The following is a 25574-nucleotide window of genomic DNA, read 5'->3' on the forward strand; positions in this document are numbered from 1 at the left end:
AAGCTAAAACTAATTTAAACAAGCTCTAATGGTTATTTTTGTTGTTCAGATTCGGCATTAAAGATTTAATTCATAAAAAAGTTAAGTTCTTCAGTTGTCGTGTTTTCTCGCTCCGGTGCGCGCGAGACTTGCACAGTCTATTGGCATCATATTGCGCCAGCAGCACCTTTTAAGTCATTACATAGTGCTCTAAAGAATAGGTCTCATACTTCAAAAAGCTCAACATACCTTGCAAGACAAAATACTGAGCGCTTAGTGATACACACCTAGGGGTGTGATAAAGCGTTAAATAAGAACGGTTTTATATTTTAGTGTCACCATTCAAAATGAGAAAACAAGTTATTTATTTTCCACAGGTTTGGAAAACTAACCATGATGGTTTTGTCAAGAAATTCATTGTCGAGTAAAAACCTTTATACCAACCACGCCTTGTTAACTGTCAGCAGAACAAAACCATGGGTGAAGAGAAGCGATTGTGAACTACCTCCATGGGAATACTTAAATTTTGAGTGGTTTCATGTACTTAACCAATAATGTTGCAATTGATCAGAACTTTTAAAAAGTGACGAATGCAAAGCGATCCAGTTTACTGTGTTTCCGTGTCTTATGCTTGTTGTATTAGCTAACATTATTTGAACATTAAATATGGATCAACAATAAATCAATTTTGACCTAAAACTAATCATCAGACTTTGTGTTGGTGTATCTTACGATTAGAACTCAAAAGGAAAAGGCTACCGTCGTTCCTTTAATAATAGGCCTACTAAGTACTTAATTTGATAGTAAGACTAGTAACGAGTCTGGGTTACTCAGATATAGCGAGCTAGCGGTCTCGGGAAATAGCGCCATCGTGTGATATAAATTTTCAATAAATGGTGTGTTTGTTTTTGTGTGACGGTAAAGGACAAGACATTAAGCTTTATAATTTTAAGCAGTGATATCCAACTTGTTTATCGTTTTGTTTTCGTGAATTATTTGCGAAAGGCTAGTGAAAGGTAATTTAAATAAAATCTTTAACAAATATCTTTTTAATAAAAGATATTTCAAATGAACACTAGCATAGCTGTACAGCTATGAACACCAGCCAACTGACGCTATCGTCATATATTAAAATAAAAAAATAAAAAAAGATTATTCAACACATTGAGTCGGCAAGCAAAATGAAGGACGTAAAAACGACAGAGACAACATCATTGGTTGGAAAGTGTGTTTGGTTCACCAAGGATTTGTACAAAAATCCTTTTAAGAGGTGAGAATTTGAGTATTGTTTCACTGATGTTTTTTAAATTGATAAACTTTTACAGCGTTTAGGAAAAAAAGAAGACACAAGTTGTGCTTGCAAATAAGTAAAATAAATAGTCGGGTCCCTAGCCGCAAGCGTGCAATTTTTGTGTACAAGCAGTGGATAGTTGCATGATGTAACGCTTGGGGACTTTGCACCTTTGGGTCACCACTAAAGATTTTTATTTTTCCCCTCCCTCTCCTTGATTTCTATTTAACTTTCTGTTTTTGACCAGTATCTTATTTCGCCCAAATTATACATTTCGTTTAAGATGGTCGTCAAGATTTTGCGATTCTTTCTAAACTGCTTGACTTGATAAACAAGTAAGTTTTTTAAAAACTGAAGTCTGAAGACGAAGTGAAATAAAAACTAAATGTAAAGAAAGAAAACACTTTTGTTGGTTTGTCATTTGAAAAACAGAATTCCCAGAAAAGAAACAAAATACCCTCTCCTCTGCAACCCGGACCGGCCTAGAAGTTGGATAACTTTCCGTATGGCGCCACCACTTTTTCACTCATTTTTACAAAAAGGGATATCTCATTGAGGTAAATAAGATACTATATTATTTCATATTGAATGAAAAAGTGGTGGCGCCATACGGAAACTTTTCCTAGAAGTTAATTCAGGGCAATTGTTATTTTAATAATTATGCAAGAAAAGCATACGCAGCTTGCAAGTAAGGGCTCTTCATTATAAAACCTTAGACCCAGTAACTGGGGCGCTGTACTCCTTTTTTCGAAATATTGACATTCTCTGAACATAGTTAATTCCTAGTTATTAATTTATTATCTGTATAATTTAATGCGCCTTATATTTGTTACTTTTCTATGTATTGTTTAATTCTCACAATTGTTCTTTTTTCCAACAAGAGTATGGAATAAACGTATTATTGAATTGAATAAGCCTTTTTGAGGTATGGCGGTTGGATACGCGCGCGTCACACGCAGCGACTGATGCCACGCTCACCATGTTTGTGGTCATTAGGTTTACGTGTAAACGCGCGTCGCCTAAAATGCGCACTTCACAGAATAACACACATTCTATTTCTAGTGGTCAATACACACAAATTTACCCAAACCTTTTAGTGTTGTAGCATTGTGTCCGCCATACCTCAAAAAGGCTTATTGAATTGAATTGCTCTGTTAACAGAGAATGTCAAAATTTTGAAAAAAGGAGTACAGCGCCCCAGTTACTGGGTCAATAAAGCCTATGCTGTGAAATCTTGTAAACAGTCGGTCAGTTCTTGTAATTCCAGGCCCCCCCCCCCCACATCCCAAAGAAATTTCAGATACATTGTACCATGGTTTTTCCTTCCTTCATGATTGTATTTTGCAGATACATGTAAATCTTTCAGATTGATTTAACCATGGAGGTAGGAACTGACCATGTTTTCCATTAAACTTTTTTGTTTTAGGTCGTTCATCAAAAATGCATTTCTCTTCGCCTTTGGAGTATGGTTTGCGAGAGAGTTCGCTGAAATGGACATAACGACACCAGCTGCTCCACCTATAGCGTAATTAAACTCTAACAGGATACAGTGTACAGTGGTGATGCAATATTCAGGTAAAAATGTGTTATCTAACTAACATTATTTTTTTTGTAAATGCAAGTCGCCAGACACACAAGGCTTGAAGGCCACCTTAAGGTGTGGGCTACAATTATTTTTTTCCAGAGGCCGTTGCCACCTACTCCTATGGCTGAAACAGGGTTACCCCTTTTACAGTCCATACGAATGTAGGCTTTGGGTATCATCAATCCAAAGCCTAGCCGGTAGAGTAGAAAGCACTACCTCCCCAATTGTGTGTAGCAAGTGTCACGACCGGGATTCGAACCCACACTCTGCTAATCAAACACCAGAGCTTGAATCGGTGCTCTTAACCGCTTGGCCACGACACGCCACAAATATGTGGCTTATTGTCAACTCCGTCACTCAGTGACGCTCAAGGCACTTTAACATATAGTATTTTCGTGCAAGGTGTGTGGGATTATGTTTGAATTGTGAGGCCTACTCTTTTTTTGAAGCACCATGATGTAAAGTTCGACAATGTGATGTGGCTAACTATGCAGCCAATCAAACAAGGAACACGAGGGCGAACCCCTTCTCATTACGATAAGTGACTGGGTTCTTTTACGTGCATTTCACAACACACAGGACCAATGGCTTTACATCCCATTCGAGGGACAAAGCATCATGGTTTAGTTTCTTGCTTTAAGGACACAGGTATCACCACTGGGACTCGAACCCACCCTGCTGATCAGAAACATCAGAGCTCGAGTCCAGTGCTCTTAACCGCTCGGCCACAACGCGCCATGAGCCTTCTTTACATCCTAAAATTGTTTCTTGAACTCTTGCTACTCCATTTGCAAATCTTTTCATTTTTCTCATTTTGTTCTTCTTTCCCATTGTTTTCCAGACTAAAGACCATCAATACTTGGATCCATCAAGATACTCTTGCTCACTCCAACAGCTACTTTATTACAAAAGCTCAGCTCCATCCAGAAATTTCCAGCAGTCTCTCAACAAGTATTGCACAGCCCACACAGTCATGGAAGATTCCAGGCTGGAAGATTCAACCTGCAACATTGTTATCAATTGTTATCAATTGCAGAGACTACAACTACCCATAGCTAATTCAGTACCAACATCATTTGTTGCAGACCTGGAATTTCATCTTTGAAAGGGGCATGGCCAATTTCGCAAGGCAAATTTAATTTCCAAAGGGGCATCAAGGCTAAGCAAGACCATGAGCAAATGGAGGCCATGGCTTCTGCAGGCCTTTGTGTAAATCCAGGCCTGTTATTGTCCTCCGAAATAATAAACCATGACTCTATTACACCTCAATCTGACTTTGCCTAATATCAGAGCTCATTCAATAGAACCCAACCTAGGTTTTATCAAGTAAAGAAACTATTCAGAAATTTACCCAGTCAGTTTCCTTTGTGGTTTTTTACTTGATATTTGAAATACAAAAGTCACATCCCCCTCTTCAGGTGATCCCTTTGCTGTCGCTTCTTAGGTTGTATTGTAAAATAGGGTGTGATCCCTGGCTATACAGCACTTACAGCCATCTGACTGGCACCCCAAAAACAAAGATATTGACAAAATAGGGTGACTGCCATAGATGTATCAATTGAAAAGTGCCAGCATGTTAATCTGAAGGTCGCAAGTTCAAGTCCCGCTCTAGTTTATATTTTGCTATGTTCAAAATGAGAAGGAGGTCAAGTTCAATAGTTACAAAAATTGTATGTAATTCATTTTTTAAGTGACATAAAAAGGGAGATATGCCTTTGTTGTATGTAAAGACAATGTAATAAAGTTTATGAATAAAATTCCTTAAAGAACAGGTGCTGGCAATTGTGTTTTTTATCACTTTGTGTGATTGCCATGTCTTTAGTTTTATTTTCTTTGTTTCTGAGAGGAAATGTCTCTCGGGATTTTTAAACGGTTCACTATCAAATTTAACATGATTTTAGTTAAAACTAGTTAAGCACTCCCCCCCCCCCCCCCCCCCCACCCCCACACACACCTCCAGGGTGAATGACTGGGCGATCAACACTAAAGGCAAACGGTTAATAACCATGTAAACCATGGAACAAGAAGTGTGCAAACGAGAAAATTTGTGTTGTCTTGGTTTGGAGGGAGTTGGTTTATTCTCAACGACGGACCTGCCAAAAACTTGCAGACTCCTGTGAAATTTAGGGATTTTAAAACTCAAAGAAGTGAGCCGGGCACTGCACCTTGCAGCACGCAACTTAATTAATTGAACAGCGCCCTCTGTTGAGTTAATAAAGTACGGACATTCGAGAGAAAACAAACTGCCATTATCTTAGATTTGGTGATGCATTATACGTCCTGTAATCTATTGTTTAAAAGCATTTTGAAAAGTATTCTATCGATTTTTAAATGGCCCTTAGCTCAATTTTATACAGAAATATATTTCTTTTTTATTTATAAGCCAAACTTTGAGATAACAACTGTTTCCATACTAACACCATCTACTCGTTTAAAAGTGTAAATTTATATTGAGCAGTTGCATGGCAACTTTATGCCAGCAGGATCTAGGACGTGTATTGCGCTGCTAATCCGTAAGCACAACACTAATTTATTTTAATTATGTCTAATTGATAGAGTTTGTTGTTAGCACGAAATGTACGGCGGGATAGTGAACGTCAACTCATGAAACTGGATAGTCTTTATTTAAATTAGTTACCAGAATTCAACGAACAAGGCAAGGCATAACGTTTCAACACACAGGATCAGTTTACTACATTCGTCGTGTGTGGCACTCTGTGTGTGTTGTGGCTCTGATCTGAAAAAAAACGAACAATCCACAACACACAAAACACAACTTCATCCAGTCCAGTGGCACACCACCAAGGCCAAGGCAAATGTGTAGGATAACGGTGTAGAGTGTGGAGGACTCGCTCAGCTCAGAACGTTACCTTTAAGTATACGACACTTGCCACAACAAAATGAATTATGGATAATTCCAACAGAGCACCAACGTCTCCAGAAGTTCAGTTGTCAAACTAAAAATAGTTTTTAGTAAAGTAAGTATTCTCTCATCCCGTCTCTCAATCAGGACTACAGTCCTACACTGACACTGAAGTGAAACTGGGGTGCTGTTTATCTGGACTCTGCTGTTTTCCAAACAGTGATATGGCACTCTTACAAAGTCAACATTTCAAAAAGAGAAGTACAACCCACAGGACCTGTGTCTATACCTCAACCATGTCAACATATATAACTGAAAGACAACCAAGCATGGAGGGAAAATATTCTTCCTCAATGAACCAAGCGGATAACTTTCCGTATGGCGCCGCCACTTTTTCACTAATTTTTACAAAAAGGGATATCTCATTGAGGTAAATTAGATACTAAATGTATATAATTTTATGGCCGGAAGTTCTGAACAAAAATGTTTTTTTGGTAACTGTTTGTTTTTATGCAGTTAATAGATGGTTTTCTCGCTGACTATTTTACATCAAAGAATGTTATTTTAAAGACAACCGAACTCGAACTTACTTAACTGACACAGTGTACTTTTCAAGTATTTCATTTCGGTGTTAACCGTGTAATTGAATTCAAGGGCAGTGCACTCTTGGTTCTTCTGCTAAGTCCCTTTTAAACTATTCCTAGAACTTCCTTATCGTAAAGCGATCGTGCCTTTCCCGCTTGTGCTCCTAAACTTTGGAACGCTTTACCTAATGTAATACATCAGATGCTGTAGTTCTCTTCCATTGTTAAAAAAAAATTGCTGAAAACTCATTTATTTAAATCCTCATACACATAGCTCGTTACTTGTCTTGACTTAGATTATTGTATTCTATATTTCTTTTTTTGTTGTTTACAAAAAGTTGTTTCTTGTACACTAGATACATGTAGATGGTGCATCATTAATTGCATTATTTTTATTATTACATGGACTACCCTCAAAAAAATTCTAATACATATGTTTTGTTATTTATATTTTCTATTTTTCAGGATGGCAGAAGCAGAGAGCTCTTAAATGTTGTTGCACAATGACATCGTATTCTGCGCAAGTATTTTTCTTCGATCAGAAGATCATTCTCAAACGAAAAAAGCGACGCAGGAAGCACCCAAATGAGCTTCCAAGAAGTCTCCGTTTTGCCAATCTCAATCCTCGCCTTGCCGCTTTCCTGTCGAGTCAGGAGAGACAAAAAAACAAGAAAGCTCAGGATGGGGAGTGCGGAGAGGAAGGGCAAGATGGGGAGGACGGTGCAGATGGATTCGCTAAGCATCTCCGAAGACGGGGCAGTTTGGACAGCTTGGAAGACGGGGATTACTCCCAGAGGCAAATGTACCACGAGGCGGTCGTTGCAGCTCCAACACTCCTAGTCCAACTTTCAAAAATTATCTACCTCTTTGAGAAGGAACACTTGGATCTTGCCAGGGAGTTGGTGAACGATTTGCAAAGCTCTTACAAAGGGCTTACCGCCGAGGTCCAGTACACAAAGTACGAGTGGCAGTGTCCAGAAAATGCCTCGCGGGAAGACCAGAAGGAGACGGAGGGCGGGGTTAAGAAACGAGACGGTGACCAAGAAGAGAATGGAGAAGGAGATAAAGGGGAGAAGAAGAAACGCAAAAAGAAGAAAGCGGGGGATGGTGACGAGGATACAAAGGGTTCCCAGTCGGCAATGGATAGTACCGTAGGGAGTGCTATGTCCAGCTATAGAGACATGCAGGGTACCAGTAGCTCAATGATGCAGTCATCGCAAAGAGCAAGACCTAAGACTGAGAAGAGTAAAGTACAGCTCAAAGCTGAATCTGGTGGTAAGAAGATTGTATTGGAAGAAAAATATCGTGAACATGTTGTGCATAATGTACATCTTACACTAAGTGCAATGTCACATGAGGCAATTTACAGGCAGCCAGTTCTAGGCAGACTCCAATAAAGAAAATCCATTCACATTTGAATGTTCACATAATTTTTTCTAGGGAATTGTATTAGACATTGTTTTACAAGTTACTCATGTGCTACCAAACTGGTCCTGCAGCATGGACTGCTGTTGGTTGCCTCTCAAAGTTGCCTCGTGTGATGTGCAGTTTGCCTGAACCTTTTTAAACCCCCATAGCAGTAGGATTTGAAACTTTGCATGGTGGAAATAAGATATAGAAGAGTTTGCGGTAACACCATGTAATAATAATCTCTAAATGAGTTGGGGTGGTTCTGAAAAGAACCGTTGGGTAACACCATGTAATACCAATCTCTAAATGAGTTGGGGTGGTTCTGAAAAGAACCGTTGGGATCCAACGGTTCTTTTCAGAACCACCCCAACTCATTTAGAGATTATTATTACATGGTGTTACCGCAAACTCTTCTATTACCCCATACCATTCCAATGACTGTCTAGCATTGACTTATAGAAATTTTAAAGTTGTTCTTAGAGTTAATGACATACTAAGTGAGAGACTGTTCCTTCATTTTAAAGTACTCTGTTAGAAGAAATCCTGTCTACATTACATCTTTGTGTTTTACATAACATTGGTTTTAATTACTCTAGACTGTGTCCTTATGTGTCTGTGGATGCCAACTTGAAAAGTCTTTCTTGGTCTGTTCTCTCTAGCTCGTTTATCTAACAAATATATTGGGTACATGAAATTACATTCACACACACTATACATACAAGTACATGTAGATCATTTTTAAACACTTAACAAATTTGAGCAATATAGAAAAGATTGGTTGCACAGTTTTTAGTAACCCACAGGTCAAGTTGAGAAGTGGTGTTTAAAACTAGTCCGTAGCAGTTTTTACTGCGACAATGTATGCCAATTGCCAGGCCCTGCTCATTCAAACAGAACACTAATTCTATCAAACAGTTTGTCTGACCCCACCATGCACAGTGAAGTACGTACTTTTCAATACTTTGACTGTTTGATTATTTATTTGTTGACAGTAAATGTATCTGATAGGAGAGCTTCTACTGCGAGTCATAGGACGTCTGTTCCACTGCTGGGAGAAGCACAATCTGAAGGTAATGTCTGTATGATGTCTGTTTTATAAACTGCATCACTAAGAAGCAATAAAATTGACTTACTTGGGATTGATGGGTGAAATTTAAAGGGAAGGTACACGTTTGGTAATTACTCAAAACAAATATTAACTTAAAAACTGACTTGGTAATGAGCATTGGAGAGCTGTTGATAGTATAAAACATTGTGAGAAACGGCTCCCTCTGAAGTAGCATAGATTTTGAGAAAGAGGTAAGTTCTCACTGTACCTTACAAGCCTGCTGCCATTGAATGACTCGGGTTTAATAACTACTGGACTTGATAAAAAGTACTCAACCATAATGTTCATGATTATTGTCGTAGTTGTCCACCAGCCCAACTTTCTCCAAGTCATCAGCTTCTCAATGTCTTCCAAGATCTGCGAGGAAAAAGGATGGATCGTGGAGAAAGAGGAGACAGAGAAAGAGTTTGAGCAGCAGACAGTGTTAGAATGGGCCAGAGAAAGACTCCAGCAAGCTATGGCATTAGCGTAAGTTAAACAATTTCTGTGGCGTCAATCTATTGATGAAAGTGTAGATTATTTCTACGAATCTATAGACGATGTGACCTGTGACATCACATGTTTACAAAAGATCCACCAAGCCTGGACTTCCTGCAGGCACGATTTGTACACAGCCTAATGGAAGAAAACATAAAATCTTATATTTTATTGAGATTGCACTGTCCAATTCCTATCAACTTTTGATATGATGAAAGGGGGCACATCTTAAACTTGTCCAGCTTTTACTTTCATAACTCTTGGATTTATGTGGAAATTATGACACAAAGTGTCAACTTTCCCATAGGACCAGTGCAGTATCTTGCCTGCTAGACTAGCTAAAGAATGTACAAGATCAAACGTATTGAAACTAAAGGTCACATGGTCTATACTTAACTGTAGATTCATTATGAATCTGCACTTGTCTGTAGATTCGTGGCATTTCACGTGCTTGAATTCAATCAAATAAGCTTGAATTCTGGCTTCTGCTAGATTGAAATCTGAGCTTATTTATTTTATGCGATTCTATTTTTCTACCAGTGTGCCAAGTATTACACAAAGACTTATCAACATGCAAACTAGGCTTCCAATGTTTACCGAGTGCTACGTGTTACGTTCTCTTATAATATGAAACTTTAAAATGTAAAGCAATTCAACCTGTTTGACAATGTACACGTATGATCAATTTTATGCTAACGATCAGTGTACTTTGCTTCACTGTTGTCAGTTGCTTAGTTACATGACTCTGTTGCTATGTTACAATATTGTATTCGAGACATATCTCTCTTTATGGCATCACGTACACAGCTGTTAAGTGCCCTAGTTTCTAAGTGTTGAGTGTTCTTATGTTTAGCTAATAAAACATGTAATAACTGAAAGACCATTGTGGATAAATCATGTTTACATTTCATAAAACATGTTAGATTACTGGTATGATCTCTTAACAAACAGATGTTCTTTTTCTCTTGGGTCATAACTCTGTTTTTGTTATTGGATAATGATGAAGTTTTTAAAGGCCATGATATTCTTCCTACTTTGGTCTGTTTTCCGATTGTTGTTTGCCCTCGGCAAAAATAATTTTGTTTTTTAATAAGGCCTGAACAATCTGTATCAGCGTACACCATTTGTTTACACGTACATAGGTCAGCCCTTTTACAGGACAAATTTTGTCCTACTTTTTTCCTTGTGACTAACATGCCTGTTTTAAAAAAAGCCTCTTGTCACGTCAGCAGTGCTGTAATATTTGTATAATTCCAATCTTTTGTCTGAATTATTAAAATGTTATGATAAATTTTCTATACTTTTAACCGCAGTGAGAATTAGGCAATTAACCCCAATACAAGTACAATACAAGTTAAATTATCAAAGCTAATATTGTAGAGAAAACGGCATGTATTGAAGAAAATAAATAGAGAGGCCTACCTATGTCTCGTGTAAACTAATCCAGATATCTTACACAGTGATCAAAAAGTATTTCGAAGTTATTATTTCATCATACCAACAGAGGATTACCACCAATTACAGGCATGGTAATTAAAGTACAGAGTTTAAAAGAAGTACTCATTAAATTACTCAATTAAAAATACACAAAATACTATAAAAAAGGCAAGAAACACACCCACCACATACACGCATTCCTGATAATGCATCCCCGTAGAGACAACTTTTGTTCTTTCTTTTGTCCCTGTACTTAAGATTTTCCCATAGACTTTGTACACAAATCTCTTGTGGAGCACCCGGTCTTTTAGAATTTCCCTGTGGAGTCCTTTTGTTTTCCCTTTTTTGTTTTGCCTTTGGTCTCCATAAGGTATTGAATATAAGAGCAAGGACACACAAAGCCACAAAACTGATATTAAACAATACAAATTTATCCCGCTCCTCCCAACAGCCAAGAACAGCTCCAACGCGAGAAGGATCTCGGTCGAGATCGCCCGTTGTATCTTCGTTACTATGGTGACGCTAAGCGAGAAGCCATTCTGAAGTACACTGGGAAGCGAGGGAACAGTAAATCACAGAGCCACAGCGCTGGAAGGATCATCGCTCCAAAGTTACCCCAGGTGTCTGGTGTAACAGGCCAGCATAAAGTCATCACTGGTCTACCTGATGGCACCATGAACATCTTGTATCCTTTAAAAAAAATAAAATTCAAATCTACTGCAGTGATGTTTGAAGCTTTGTACGGTGTAAACAATAAGAAAAAGCTATAAAAAGTTGTAAACTTGCGGGTACAACCACATACTCCTGATGTGCCTGGAATACAAGCAGAGTATAAGGTTTGAATCGTTGAGACCAAACCAAAACTACTCGGCTAAATCAATCACAAGAACCATCTCTGCCCTCACAGGTACCCATGTACCCATGGGTGGAGAGAAGCAATTATAGTTAAGTGTCTTGCTTAGAGACACAAGTGTCACGACCGGGATCCGAACCCACAATCTGCTGAACAGAAGCACCAGAGCTTGAGTTCGGTGCTCTTATCCGCTCGGCCACGACATCAACAATAGAGAGGTCAATTGTTTGTTTATGGGGTGCATCTATTGTAGCTTACTCAGGAATTATATTACTTAATTTATTGTAAGCCATTTGACCATGTATATTATAGTCCTTGACCTGTTATATTCACAGCTATCCATCAGGCAATTTAGCCATTATTCTAAGTAAAGCTGGCTTTGGTCGTCCCGGTTATTACACCATTGTATATAATGACAATGATAGCCATGATATGCTGGCTGAGTTTACTCCTACTGGACGAGGATGTTGCCATCATCCCAATGGCATTATTAGGTAAGTTGAACCATTTGTCTTCAGATGGACTGTAATCTCAAGTGTTGATGACTCGAGTCGGTGACTTGATCAGGGATGAGATTGTTCAGCCTTTTGGCTGAATTCAGACTTGTTGTGTGGGCCTGGTGAATAAAATCAGACAATATTTTTTTCCACAAATAAAGAAATCCTGCTCTTTGGTCAACTTCTCTATTGCTTTGGATACTGTTTCCAAATGCTCCTTGAAATCTATAACCCCAGGGGAATACCAACCAGTAGAAATGACATCATTGCAACATGTGCCTTTGAATTTGTATCCAAGTTTCAGACTTTTCGTTAGTAGTGACTCTCACCCCTGCTTGATGGACTCGAGTCAGACTCTATCTGTGGCATGGGGATTTGTTAATGTAGTATAACATACATAATTGTAGAAATTGGGTTTGAATATGATGAGTTAATTGTACATGATACTGCACACATTTAATATAATACACACGGTAATTATGTGTGCATTCATATCTGCAGGAAGCTTTGGGCTCGCTAATTTAATTGACTTGCCACTTGACTTGACTTGGGGAAAAATTACTAATGACTTGACTTGACTTGCACAAAAATTACTTGAGTGTTGAGAATTGACTTGAATAAAGTTGATTTTTATGACAATGCTGTTGTTGTTTTAAGTGATGACAAAACCCCATAGGATACAGTATGTTAATCTCAAAACAGCTTGAATTTGTTTTCATTTAAATTTCCTTTTGGTTTATTCCATGAAAGGGTATTAAAAAGTCTGAAATTGTTTTAAGGTAGGGACCCTGATAATTTTGGGTACATTGAAGGGTCTTTATAATTAGTAGGTTCATCAAAAAGCCTTTGATTCATTGACTACAAAGTTCATGCTCATTTAATAAATGAATTTTCTATGAAACACAGCCAAATACTCATGTAATTTTCGTTTACATTTCGACTACTACCACTAGTCATCCTCAGAATGAGGCACCACCAGTTGGTTGGTGGCGCTGTTTCCTGCTACGGCTACTGGATGGTGGTTTGGCTGATGTGTCCTCCCCTGGGGTGGTGGAACTTGGGGTATGATGGGGTCCCATATATGTGAAAGTTCGTACCCATCCTCGTCTCTGTTGAGCGTTGATTGTTGTCTCCTTATCAGAAGACTTGCCCGAATCCACCGTCTAAATTTGTCACCCTCTCTATGTAAAATTACACTGTCCGCCCAATTCATCACATGGTTGCTGTCCCTAGCGTGTTCTGTTTTAGCCGATTTGGTTTCTTTTCCTACTGTTTATGTTTTTCTTGCCCTCATCATTGTGCCGGTTGTTTGTTTGTTGACTTCTGTTTTGTGTTCTTCGAACCGAGTACTGGAAACAGCGCCACCAACCAACTGGTGGTGCCTCGTTCTGAGGATGACTAGTGAAACAAGTTGTCACGTAAATGAAAATTACGTGAGTATTTGGCCGTGTTTCATAGAAAATTCATGTATTAAGTTGATATTTTACCAGCCTGATGAACTTCTTTCATGATGTTCATGCTTATGTTGGATAAAAACTAACAAACTTCACATTGATGTTTCTCCCTAGATTCTTGAGCACCGAGAAAGGAGGCATGGTGATAGACACAGAGGGCGTGGTCACTCGCAAGTGGGGATGGCCCCTCCCTCATCTACGCATGGCCACGCCCATATTCTTCCATCTGAATCATAACATTAGCTTTAGGTGTCACAATAAGACACAGATGACCTTGACGTTCTTGTGTCACAAAGAGACGGCGAAGATTCAAGTGGGTCAGGTCATGATGGCAGTTGAGCCAGTTACTCAGGAAGATATGGTGAGATATGAGATCTAAAACTATTTAGCCTATAGACCCATTTTATATGACATCACACTCTCAAAAAGGAGGCAGATCATTGGAAAATAGCTGTTCTCTGTGCGTAAAAACAGGCGCGTTAAAATGCAAGGGGAGCTATTGATTTCTTACACAATACTGAGCACCCTCAAACAATGCACGTAATTTTGGGTGTCAACTCTCTTTTGTGCATGTTTGTATACAATTTTGACACCCAAAATGACACCAAGGATAGGCACATGTGAGTACGCTGCGATTATTGCAAGAAGTCTATAGCGCATTTTACAATATACTCTCCAGGGAGCTGAGAAAGATTACAGGAATGCTATTGGCCTATTTACCATGGCAGTAATGTAAAGCCCATTGATATGTTACTATAAAAATTATGTTAAATATATTTTCTTTGCCAATGTATTGAACTTTCATCATTACAATTGAAACTTTAAATTCTTCACTGGAAATATCTTCAATCAATTTTTTTTTATCTTCATAATAGTGTCATTTACTCTGTTGTATATTTGATGAATTTAACTGAAATATTTTCTTATCCAATTGTTTTTGTTACCCGTTTTCTGTGTGTTGGTCAATATACTTCCCAATCATCAAGTGTTAAAGGATTTTTTCATTTAAAATGTTTTAAATTGTGAATGATGGGGTGTGTATGTATATAAATGCATTTTTGTAACTTCTTTTAAATTAACTTAGTTTTTGTTACTCACTTGTTTTTTTATGCTTTAATCAAAGTATTTCATAAACCTCAAAGTTTAATAGTTTTTATTGTTAATGTTTTAATCAATCTTGAAAAATGTTTTGTGTGTATATTAGGCCTAATGTAAACCAAATAATGTGACGTAGCAACCGTCCCAATAGTCTGAAGAATTCAAATTTAATCAGTAACTTATAACTAACGAAGCAAGTCATTGTACCAGATTTTTGTAAAAATTAACTCGCAAATGGCTTTATTATCAAGTCACTTTACCTTAAGCTTTTTATTTTACAGGGATATTTGGAAACAGAAGAGGCCTTCCAATCTAATGCAGCAAAGGAAAGTATCAGACCTCCGCCAGTTGTTAAGAAAGCGCCCAAGAAAGAAGCACAAAGATGGAAGGCTAAAGGAACCCCGTTTATTCATCCGAAGGTAGCTAAGATAAATACCTTCAAGGATCAAGTAGCGGAGATTGCTAAGAGTCTTGAGATGGAAGAGAAGACAGAGTATGGAATCCCTGCTGAGAAGGAACTTGCTGTGTTAAATAGAAAAGCTAGGTATGATAAGATTTTAAAGGGAAGGTCACATTTAGTAATCACTCTTACAGCCATTGGACACTATCGGCAATTACTCAAAATAATTATCGTCATAAAACCTTTCTTGATTACGAGTAATGGGGAGAGGTTGATAGTATAAAACATTGTGAGAAACGGCGCCCTCTTAAGTTATGTAGTTTTCGAGAAAGAAGTAATTTTTCACGAATTTGATTTCGAGACCTCAAGTTTAGAATTTGAGGTCTTGAAATCAAGCATCAGACAGTGGACACTATTGGTTATTGTCAAAGACCAGTCTTCTCACTTGGTGTATCTCAACATATGCATAAAATAACAAACCTGTGAAAATTTGAGCTCGTTTGGTCGTCGGAGTTGCGAGATCACTATGAAAGACAAAAACACCTTTGTCACACAAAGTTGGGTGCTTTCAGATACTTGATTTCGAGACCTCAAATTCTAAATCTGAGGTTTCGAAATCAAATTCGTTGAAATCTTTCTCGAAAACTACGTCACTTCAGAGGGAGCCGCTTCTCACAATGTTTTATACTATCAACCTCTCCCCATTGGTCGTAATCAAGAAAGGTTTTATGATAATAATTATTTTGAGTAATTACCAATAATGTCCACTGCCTTTAAAGGTTATGGCAATAAAAGCTTACTCGGCTACAATTCCGGCCATATCATGTTGAGCCCCCACACCACAGCCCCCTTGCCCCCTTTCAATGTTGGCGGTCTACGCTCCCATCAACATTGAATGGGGGGACACGGGAGAGAATGTTAATTGGCAGGGTGGAAGTGGACAGGGAATGTTTTTTGCAAACTCTTGTTCCCAAACTCTACTGATCAGAAACAGCAGAGCTTGTGTCCGGTGCTCTTACCTGCTCGGCCAAGACACGGCACTTTGTCAAATCTAAGAAAATAATCCCACCAGGGTTGGAAGGGAAGGAAAGAACTCTGGAATTAAATAATTCATTTTTCTGATTTCAGGCTTGCTTGTGAGGACTGGATGGATCATTATCGCATTGCTGTCGGCATCATGCATCTTATGAATGACTCAACCCTTCCCAAGCGAAGGAAACGGGGCGTCCAATCTGCAAAAGCAACTGTCACAAAACCTCTCATTGAAGACGTTACAGACGCAGACTCCCCGAACAAGACACGATTCGCCAAAGCCAGGGTTCCGTCCGCACCTCTGATGTCCTCGTATAAGAAACGACCTTTCAGCACGGTGTCTTCATTATCAATGAGCAGAAGCAGCCGCTCAACGAGCACTCGAGCTCTTGATAAACAGGACCGAGTAAGAATTGATGTCGATGACCAAGGAGCCACGCCCAATCCTTGCACACCGGCAGCATTCTCAATCAGCGGGTGAGTTTATTATAAAATATTATTTATTATTATTTTGCATCTATGAAACAACTGATGTTTAAAATTACAAACCATACGCTGGAAGGGAGGGGTTAATGCCGGCCGTACTCTTTGCTCTTCTGAAAACTATAAAAACATAGCCCCTTTTGCACCTCTAGATAAGATATATTTCCAAATTGTACCGGCACACTAATCCTGAGGTCGTTGGTTTGAATCCCACTCTAGTCAATTCTTTGTTTAACCCCCAAAATCAAATTGTACCCTCTTACAGGACAAATGCAGGTGGTGGTGACAGATCACATAGTCCAGCTAGCAGGATTGCTATGTCAGCTGTAAGCACTGATCGGAAGAAGCCATCCCCGCTTACTGGCTGCCCAGTGTATCCTTATACAGAGTAATTCAGTGGAATTTATGGTTATTTTGTAGTGTGTCGTATTAACCCCTGTTGATATTATTTCTCATAAAAAAAAATTGCCATTGCCCCAATGAAACCTGACTTGTTAAAGGCAGCGGACACTATTGGTAATTCCTCAAAATAATTATTAGCATAAAACCTTTCTTGGTAACGAGTAATGGGGAGAGGTTGGTAGTATAAAACATTGTGAGAAACGGCTCCCTCTGAAGTGGAGTAGTTTTCGAGAAAGAAGTAATTTTTCACTTTTCACGAATTTGATTTCGAGACCTCAGATTTAGAACTTGAGGTCTCGAAATCAACCATCTAAACGCACACAACTTTGTGTGACAAGGGTGTTTTTTCTGTCATTATTATCTCTTGAGTTCGATGACCGATTGAGCTCAAATTTTCACAGGTTTGTTATTTTATGCATATATTGAGATACACTAACTGTGAAGGCTAGTCTTTGACAATTACCGATAGTGTCCACTGTCTATAAAGGCAAAGTCCACATAGTTAGTTCCAGGATTTGATGTTGTCATGAGAGAAAATTACTTCACAGGTGGTGTATCTAAACATAGGCATAAAATAACAAACCTGTAAAAATTTGAGCTCAATCAATCGTCGAGATAATAATGTTAGAAAAAAACACCCTTGTAACACAAAATTGTTTGCTTTCAAATGCTTGATTTCGAGACCTCAAATTTAAAATCTGAGGTCTCGAAATCAAATTCGTTGAAAATTACTTCTTTCTCGAAAACTACATTACTTCAGAGGGAGCCGTTTCTCACAAAGTTTTATACTATCAACCTCTCCCCATAACTAGTTACCAAGAAAGGTTTTATGCTAATAATTATTTTGAGTAATTACCAATAGTGTCCACTGCCTTTAAGTAGGCATTCACTGTGATTTGCTGAACCTCAGCCAAAAGCCATGGCAAAAAATCTGCCATGATTCGCTGGAACCTTGGAGAGCTCAGACGTTTTATGATTTACATGATTTATGTGGCCTTAACCTAACATTGACAGTGCTCTACGAGCTGAGATGTTAGGAGACACAATGGCAACTTGTCGTTGTAGTCGCCATAGGATCCCTAGCATCAATGACATGGAGTTACAGCGCTTCCTGACCAGGGAGGTACCAAAGTCACAGCTGATTGTGATATGTGTGACGTCATCCCTGCTGCCTGATGGGCTCCCATGCAGTGCTATGCTTCTTAGCTTGTACGAGAGGCAAAATAGGAACAGAACCAAGCCGTGTTATCAGGTAAAGGTGGGGGTTAGAATATAAAAGGGATTGAAAAGTTCTGGTGTTTAAGTCACCGGAGTGTGGGTTCGAACCCCGGTCATGACACTTGTACCCTTGAGCATGGATACTTCACTATAACTGCTTCTCTTCACCCAGGGGTATAAATGGGTACCTGCGAGGGTAGAGGTTGATATTGTGAATGAAAAAGCCTTCGGAGTACCATGGCAGCCCAGGGCTGTATACTCCAGGGGACTAATGTAAAGCGCATTGATACGGTTTATTGTGAAATGCGCTATATAAGAATTTATGGTATGATAAGCAGAACCATGAAATTGGGCCCTGATGTTGTCAGGGGGGGAAAGAAAACATAAACAGCACACTACATTCCCACTGATAGTTCCCTAGTTTGTTATAGAAGCACTGGACACTATTGGTAATTGTCAAAGACAAGTCTTCACACTTGGTGTATCTCAACATATGCATAAAATAACAAACCTGTGAAAATTTTTACCTCAATTGGTTGGCAAAGTTGCGAGAGAATAATGGAAGAAAAAAACACCCTTGTCGCACAAGTTGTTTGCTTTCAGATGCTTGAATTCGAGACCTCAGCTGATGTCTTTAATTCAATTCAAATATTTAAGAGAGAAAAAACTTCTTTCTCAAAAACAGTGTTACTTCAGAGGGAGCCGTTTCTCAGATTGTTTTATACTTTCAACAGCTCTCCATTGCTCGATACAAAGAAAGTTTTTATGCAAACAAATATTTTGAGTAATTACCAATAGCGTCCAGTGCCTTTAAATTCACTAGTCGTGTATGTATACATGTAGTACGGCAACTATTCAATGTTTAATACTTCTATTTGGTTCAGAGTCGTGGTGATTCTTATCGTATGCTGATGTATGATGTGTCTTCAGCTGGTGACCAAACAACAACTGGTATGCCGATACTCTTCACCCAGCATAACGCCATACCAGGGATGTTTCTTGTAAGTATAGTCTAACTGCTTGTGCAGTTTACCACTGTATAACACACCAGGAGTTGTTTAGTAGATTTGAAAATTACGTTAGGGGTAATACTCCATTCATAAATACCTTAGACAGTTTTGCTATTCCTATTGGTGGAGAGCGTGGGTGTGTATAAACCTTTGTTTATGACCAGTAAAAAGTGTTGAAACATGGGCGTGACACGCGAGCTTGCACCTGTGCTTTTTAGACAGTTTCTTCAACCCTATTGGTCGAGAGCAACAGCCGGGACAGTTGTGCCACACCACGCGATATGCGCGACGCGCACAGCATTCCCTTATAAGGAGTTGTTTACCCGATCGGGCCGAGGGCCTTACCATTTCATAGCCGGAGGGGTGTTGGGTTGAAAGAAAATCATTGAACAACTAAAAAATTTGCACTTATTTTACTTTTTGACCAAAAAGTGTTGATTTTTTTTGACCGAAAAGGTATTTATGAATGGGAATCAAAGTGTGTTGAATCGGTTTTCAACAAGTGGTTTAAACCCGCCGAGGCCTGGTTATTGATAATTTACCTTGACTTTGTCTCGGTAAAATTATCAAGAACCAGGCCTCGCTGGGATTAAACCACTAGTTGAAAACCTCTTCACCACACATTGATTCCCTTATTAAATAGCACATCCCCTCTAATGCTAAAAACATAAGCTCAATATGGTGACATCACGCAAGTAATCGGATCACAGACAAGGTGTCAAATGTTACTGACGTGTTTGCATATGTCCAAGCTATTGTTAGCGTTTTATGTTTACTCATACATGTATACGTAACCTGCACTACATGTAATCTGGGGTCTGGAGCGCTGTTGCGGTGACCTCGTGAGTGCTGAAATTTTGTTTGAAACTAGGATGTTATTAGTTTGGAGTGCTATCGGAGACTTTGGAGCGCTAGGTGGCAGCAGTCTTACCAGGTAAATGTCCATTGTTTATGCATTTCTGAGCATGCGCACATAACCCAGAGCAATGGTTTTTACCTGGTAAGTCTGCTGCCACCTAGCGTCCCAAAAGCCCCCCATTGGGATTGGTAAAAATATCACCAGTAACATTAATACACAACAAATTTAATTCTCCTAAACTAATTTGTTGGTGATTTTCTTTCTAAGAATTTCCATGATTGCATTATTTACCAGAGAAAGTGTGCTATTAATTTCCTTATTGCAGATCTATTCTAACACCAAACTGCTGTTCTGCGATCATATCTTCAATGGGTACGGCAATGCCAAGAAGGATTTTCAGAAGCAATTGTTGAAGTCAAAACGAGATTCCAACTTGGGCAATATACTCCCTCCAGACTTCCACTTTAGGTAAGAATTTTCCATTTCGTTCATTTTATATAATAATACAATACATCTTTGTATCGAACAATGCATTTTACACTTTTATGGTCCAGTAATCCAGTAATAAATAATAAAGATATAATTGATTTAAAAAAGTTTCCTAACTTTGTGTGAGCAGTGTGTTTCCATGTGCAGAGATGTAGTCACCCGCTCTCTCCACAGGTTCCTCTTGCCTATATACAAATATTGAGTGGCTCAGAGTAGAATGGGAGGAATATTATCGCGAGGTAAGATTTGGACTGTTCCATTTGATGAGGCGAAGCCGAGTGAAATCGGAACAGTCCAAGCGATAATATTCCTTCCATTCCACGAATAAAGCCACTCAATGTTTGTTTTATACAACTGACATAGATCCTTGTCATTTGAAGTATTTTAAAAGTATAACATCACACAAATCACACAAATTACTGAAAAAAAAAAATCATATAGCGCCGCGTAGCGGCAACAATGCACAAATCGGATCACAACCTTTTGCACAGGTGCTCCTTTGTTTTAGCAGCGGCGCGGCGGTGCTGTACTGCTCAAAAACATTGGGAACAAGGATGATCCTAACTGTTGAATGGGAAATGCTATTCCCCATGGGCGAATAGGTCTTTTTGATCGCCTGTGCGGATGGGAGTAATAGTGAATGTCACTTGAAGTAAGTTCCACCAATCAAATGACAAGGATCTGTATGTCAATTATATAATATTCAATATCATCCCATCTTTGATCCTATTATTCTTTAGTTGCCCATTGTTAGTTGCATCATGATGCAACTTGCTCCGTAATCATATACCCTCTCATTTTGCCAGGCATTGTAATACTTGTACATACTATGCATACAATTGTGATCACAGCTGGTCTCTTTTTACTCTCCCTTTGCATTTTAAAACATTTCATATTTCTATCGTTTGTTTCATATTTCCATGTATATTTCTATACTTGCTTCTAGTTTTTGGCTGATTTTAAACTTATCTTTATACCTTGTCGTAAATTCTGTTTATCTGTAGGATTTTGTTTTTAACTGTTTTCTCTGTCATGTTTGTATTAGCACCATGGATCATTGTTTTCAATGGATTTGGCCCCATTTAACTGTTTTACTGTTATTTACTATTAATGCATGTTATATTACCACTTTTATGGTCCAGTAATCTACCTTTTCATACTGAACATCCTTTGTCCGCACCCATTTACTCTTATTGGTTCATGGCCACCAATTGTTTATAAATTGTTAACTTTTAATTGCTATGTTTTTCCTGCTTTTTCTTGATACCTTCTCTTAATTCTTTGCTCCTCTTTTCACTATAAATTGATATGTTTTTTGTTTGTACTGTTTATGCCTCTGACGAAGGTCCGGTTTGGATCGAAAGCTAAGGCCATCTACCCTACTCATTTGATATAATATTTATGTGTGCAACACAAACATAAAACATGATAACATAAAACATGGTACGCCCCAAGTCTCTGGTCTGGAACTGTCTACCAGACTCCCCATTATGCACTTCAAACTCACTGGATCTTTTTTTTTAAAACTGCTCTTAAAGCCATTATACACTTTCGGTACAGAAAAAAAATAAAAAGTTTACAGATTTACAAATAATTCACAGGGTTTACAGAAGGTAATGGTGAAAGACTTCTCTTGAAATATTATTCAATGATATGCTTCACTTTTTGAGAAAACATTAAAACAATATCAGTTGTCGATAGCGAGAATTACGGATATAACACATGTCATGACACGGCGAAACGTGCAGAAACAAGAGTGGGTTTTCCCGTTATTTTCTCCCGACTCCGACGACCGATTGAGCCTAAATTTTCACAGGTTATTTACTTTATATAAGTTGTGATACACAAAGTTTTCCCGTTATTTTCTCCCGACTCCGATGACTGATTGAGCCTAAATTTTCACAGGTTATATAAGTTGTGATACACGAAGTGTGGGACTTGGACAATACTGTTAACCGAAAGTGTATAATGGCTTTAACTATGTACTTTGTACATCCCCTCATTTTTTGCTAATTATATTATCTGGTTAGCCTTTATATGTAATTGTAATGTCATGTATGCTAGCAAACGTTTCATTTTCGGCATACTGATCTTAATTTTGTAACTCTTGTGGCCTTGTGTGTTATTTTAACTACTGTCTGATAACATTTTGAGGTTTTGAATCTAAGTTTTTTTTAATGCTCTTTGGTTATTTTCTTCTCCTGTTTTAATTTCAATTAATAACCCACCTGTATCCTAATCTACGCTTATTTGTAGTATTGTTAATTGCATTGTTAATGTTTGTGTAATTTGTATTTTTTTTTCGCCAAATAAATAAGGTTTCAGGGTTTTTAGGGTACAAATCTTATACAGGCAACAAATGTAATATAAATGTACATGTTTTAATAATAATACAGTTTAGCCAGGTAGATAATACTGCAGGGGAGCTTACTAAAAGAAGCAAAGCTTATAAGTGTGAGCCCAAACCAAACACCCATGTAACTTCAAATACATAGGTTGAGTAGTCGGTTAAAATAGTAAGATAGTATACGGCTCAAGGGGCGTACTGTATTACATGCAAATATTACAAGTTATTATTATTATTATGATGATTATTATTATTTTTGTAATGGATGTACACATGTATTAAAGGCGCTGTATAGGCTTAGTTTATTATTATAATATGTTACTCATCCAGCATAATTTTCAATAATTTGTGTGTTTTCAGCCCAACCTATGGGAGGCGAGGCGCCCGTTCGGCATGGGGTGGTGAGATCGGTGGCACCAGGGAACGTCGCTTCTCTGGCTTCCCTAAACTAGGTGCAAGCCAAGGAGGTCAAATGTTATCTGTAGCCTCCAGTCCAGACCACAGTAGGTCATCCAGTGCTACAACCTTGGAGCAAATCACATTACTAAGGCCTGCTACAACATCAAGGTTAGTTGTGCACCCCATTGTAACATCCAAGATGACCTATGACATTTGAACTTTGACATGAAAGCCTGATGATACTGTGGAATTGTTTTTGTTGGTTCGTTCAATTCAAACAAACATTTTCCATTGTCACAAACTGACACCATGCAATGTATTACAATGCAGCATTTTTTTTTCCACATTTGAGGTTGGTGTTTTAGGTCAGCGCGTGCCATGTGTTATAATGGTAAACTTAACCTTGATGTCAGTTCGTGAAAGTGATAATTGTCAGTTTACAATGATCAATAATCGTTATTAAAAAAGTAAAGCTCTTGAAGTGATGAAACTTCATGAAATTGTATGCTTCTATGAACATTATTTGAACATGTGAGAAACTAAAAGTTAACATGAAAAGTTGTTTTGTACATTGTGTGTCAGTTCTAAACTATGATTTCTTTGTGTGTTCTACAGATTGGCAGACAGTACTGCAGCAGACTTTATGTCTTTGAGTCTCTCTTACAATGGCAGTATGCAAGTTGCATCTTGAAGAAGGTCACCAACACTTCATTTGAGATGTCTTCATCAAGCTTCCTAAATGTAGATGTAGATACAGATACAGACGAAAACCCAAAGAAACCAAATGTTGTTTTGGTAAAAATTTTCGTCAAGTCTGGAATGTCATCTTTGAGAGGGCAAGGCCATTTTCGCTTCGCAAGTGGACACTTCGCCTAGAAAAATTTAACAGTTTCTTTAAGTCTGGGATTTCATCTTAAAGAGGGCAAGGTCATTTTCGTTTTGCAAATGGCACTTCCACTGGAAAATCTTCAAGTCTATGGGAGACTTTTGCAGTGGCACCAAGGGGCAAGACTAGGGCAACATACATGCAGACCTCGTGGTCCCTGTATGTGTACATGTATATCAAGAGTTTTTTCTTTTTTATTTAAAATAGAAAAAGAATGTCATATGTAACTTATTCTATTCCCTTGTACAGTCAATAGTCTTTCAGAAAATGTTTGTGCCAAAGAATAAATAGTTAAAGAGCAGTCCGGCCGGCGCATGCAAGAGTTAAATTGCTCTTTTGAGTATATGTTGTTTGAATGGAACAAGTGGACTCGACGTTTCGAAAGTACTCGTTGAAGATTGCTAGATTCCAACTTGGCCTGTGGAGTTTTAATCTTAATCAAGGCCGCCTCGCTCTACTCATGTAGTTAGTTTATGCAGTTATCCACGCACAGAGTTCCTCATGATGATATACACGCACACAGCTGTGTTAAGGGTCGCAACCGAGGACATCTCTTTGTTCTCCCATTGTTTGGACGTTTATTTTTCAGACTTACCCATTGGTTTTGTTCACGAAATCGAATCGAGGAAGTCCTCGGTGCGACTTTGTCCCGGATTCCTTTTGTTATAACCCTCTCCAAGTCCTCGGTTTGATTGCTTGGACATGCCCACGCTCACAGTCCGTCAGGATGGCACATGCACACACTCTGAACAGTCCTCGCACAAAGTATGACAGGTTCAGGGTTGTATAGCCACGGTGCAAGGGTGGCACATGCACACACTCTGAACAGTCCTCGCACAAAGTATGACAGGTTCAGGGTTGTATAGCCACGGTGCAAGGGTGGCAAATTTAACAGTTTCTTTAAGTCTGGAATTTCATCGTAAAGAGGGCAAGGTCATTTTCGTTTTGCAAATGGCACTTCCACTGGAAAATCTTCAAGTCTATGGGAGACTTTTGCAGTGGCACCAAGGGGCAAGACTAGGGCAACATACATGCAGACCTAGTGGTCCCATGACAGGCTCGCTCCAATAGCCCTTTATCAGGCTGCCTATACCTTGGTCATGTTTCTCGTATCGAACAACAATAATGAATGCTAAGAATCACTTCGCAAATAGGAACCAGACTATTTTGTTCAAATGGGAAAAGTTCAAGATGGCTGCACCATGATAAAGGTCTATAGTGGATCGAGGGGACTTCACGTAAAATTTAAACTCCACTAGCTTGCTCTAGTTATCGTCGGGAGACTTCAGCATAATAAGCTCTTTAGTAATGTTATTACAATTTTGAGTGTGTATATATTGCCGTAGATGTATATAATTGGTGCTGTTTACAATTTAAACTTCCACAACTCATTTACCATGTACATGTACATTA

At 38.6% G+C, this 25574-nt stretch overlaps 1 protein-coding gene and 1 long non-coding RNA gene across 3 annotated transcripts; both read left to right on the forward strand.

Moving 5' to 3' along the window:
* The first annotated feature begins 893 nt into the window (after positions 1 to 893).
* On the forward strand, positions 894 to 4626 carry LOC117307453. Its single transcript, XR_004521096.1, has 3 exons — positions 894 to 1249; positions 2697 to 2845; positions 3697 to 4626. It is a non-coding gene; the product is annotated as an uncharacterized LOC117307453 (long non-coding RNA).
* A 699-nt stretch (positions 4627 to 5325) lies between these two features.
* LOC117307107 lies at positions 5326 to 25352 on the forward strand. Of its 2 annotated transcripts, none has more exons than XM_033791765.1 (15): positions 5326 to 5833; positions 6768 to 7577; positions 8705 to 8782; positions 9123 to 9288; positions 11186 to 11419; positions 11923 to 12081; positions 13653 to 13899; positions 14918 to 15180; positions 16165 to 16545; positions 16817 to 16924; positions 17968 to 18205; positions 19056 to 19172; positions 20366 to 20508; positions 23237 to 23443; positions 23891 to 25352. In XM_033791765.1, the coding sequence occupies exons 2-15, from the start codon at positions 6806 to 6808 to the stop codon at positions 23964 to 23966; spliced, it is 3189 nt and encodes a 1062-aa protein (XP_033647656.1). In that variant the 5' UTR covers positions 5326 to 5833; positions 6768 to 6805; the 3' UTR covers positions 23967 to 25352. The 2 variants fall into 2 exon arrangements, with proteins under 2 accessions (XP_033647656.1, XP_033647657.1); XM_033791766.1 differs by having other exon boundaries at positions 5364 to 5368.
* The last annotated feature ends 222 nt before the right edge of the window (positions 25353 to 25574 follow it).

This window comes from Asterias rubens, chromosome 2, assembly GCF_902459465.1.
Source record: "Asterias rubens chromosome 2, eAstRub1.3, whole genome shotgun sequence".
Classification (NCBI taxonomy): domain Eukaryota; kingdom Metazoa; phylum Echinodermata; class Asteroidea; order Forcipulatida; family Asteriidae; genus Asterias; species Asterias rubens.

Coding starts and splice junctions, on each gene's coding strand:
- LOC117307107 (XM_033791765.1), top strand. CDS start 6,806: ATGACATCGTATTCTGCGCAAGTATTTTTCTTCGATCAGAAGATCATT. Junction 15,181..16,164: donor GTGTTAAATAGAAAAGCTAG/GTATGATAAGAT, acceptor TTCTGATTTCAG/GCTTGCTTGTGAGGACTGGA. Junction 18,206..19,055: donor GAACCAAGCCGTGTTATCAG/GTAAAGGTGGGG, acceptor TATTTGGTTCAG/AGTCGTGGTGATTCTTATCG.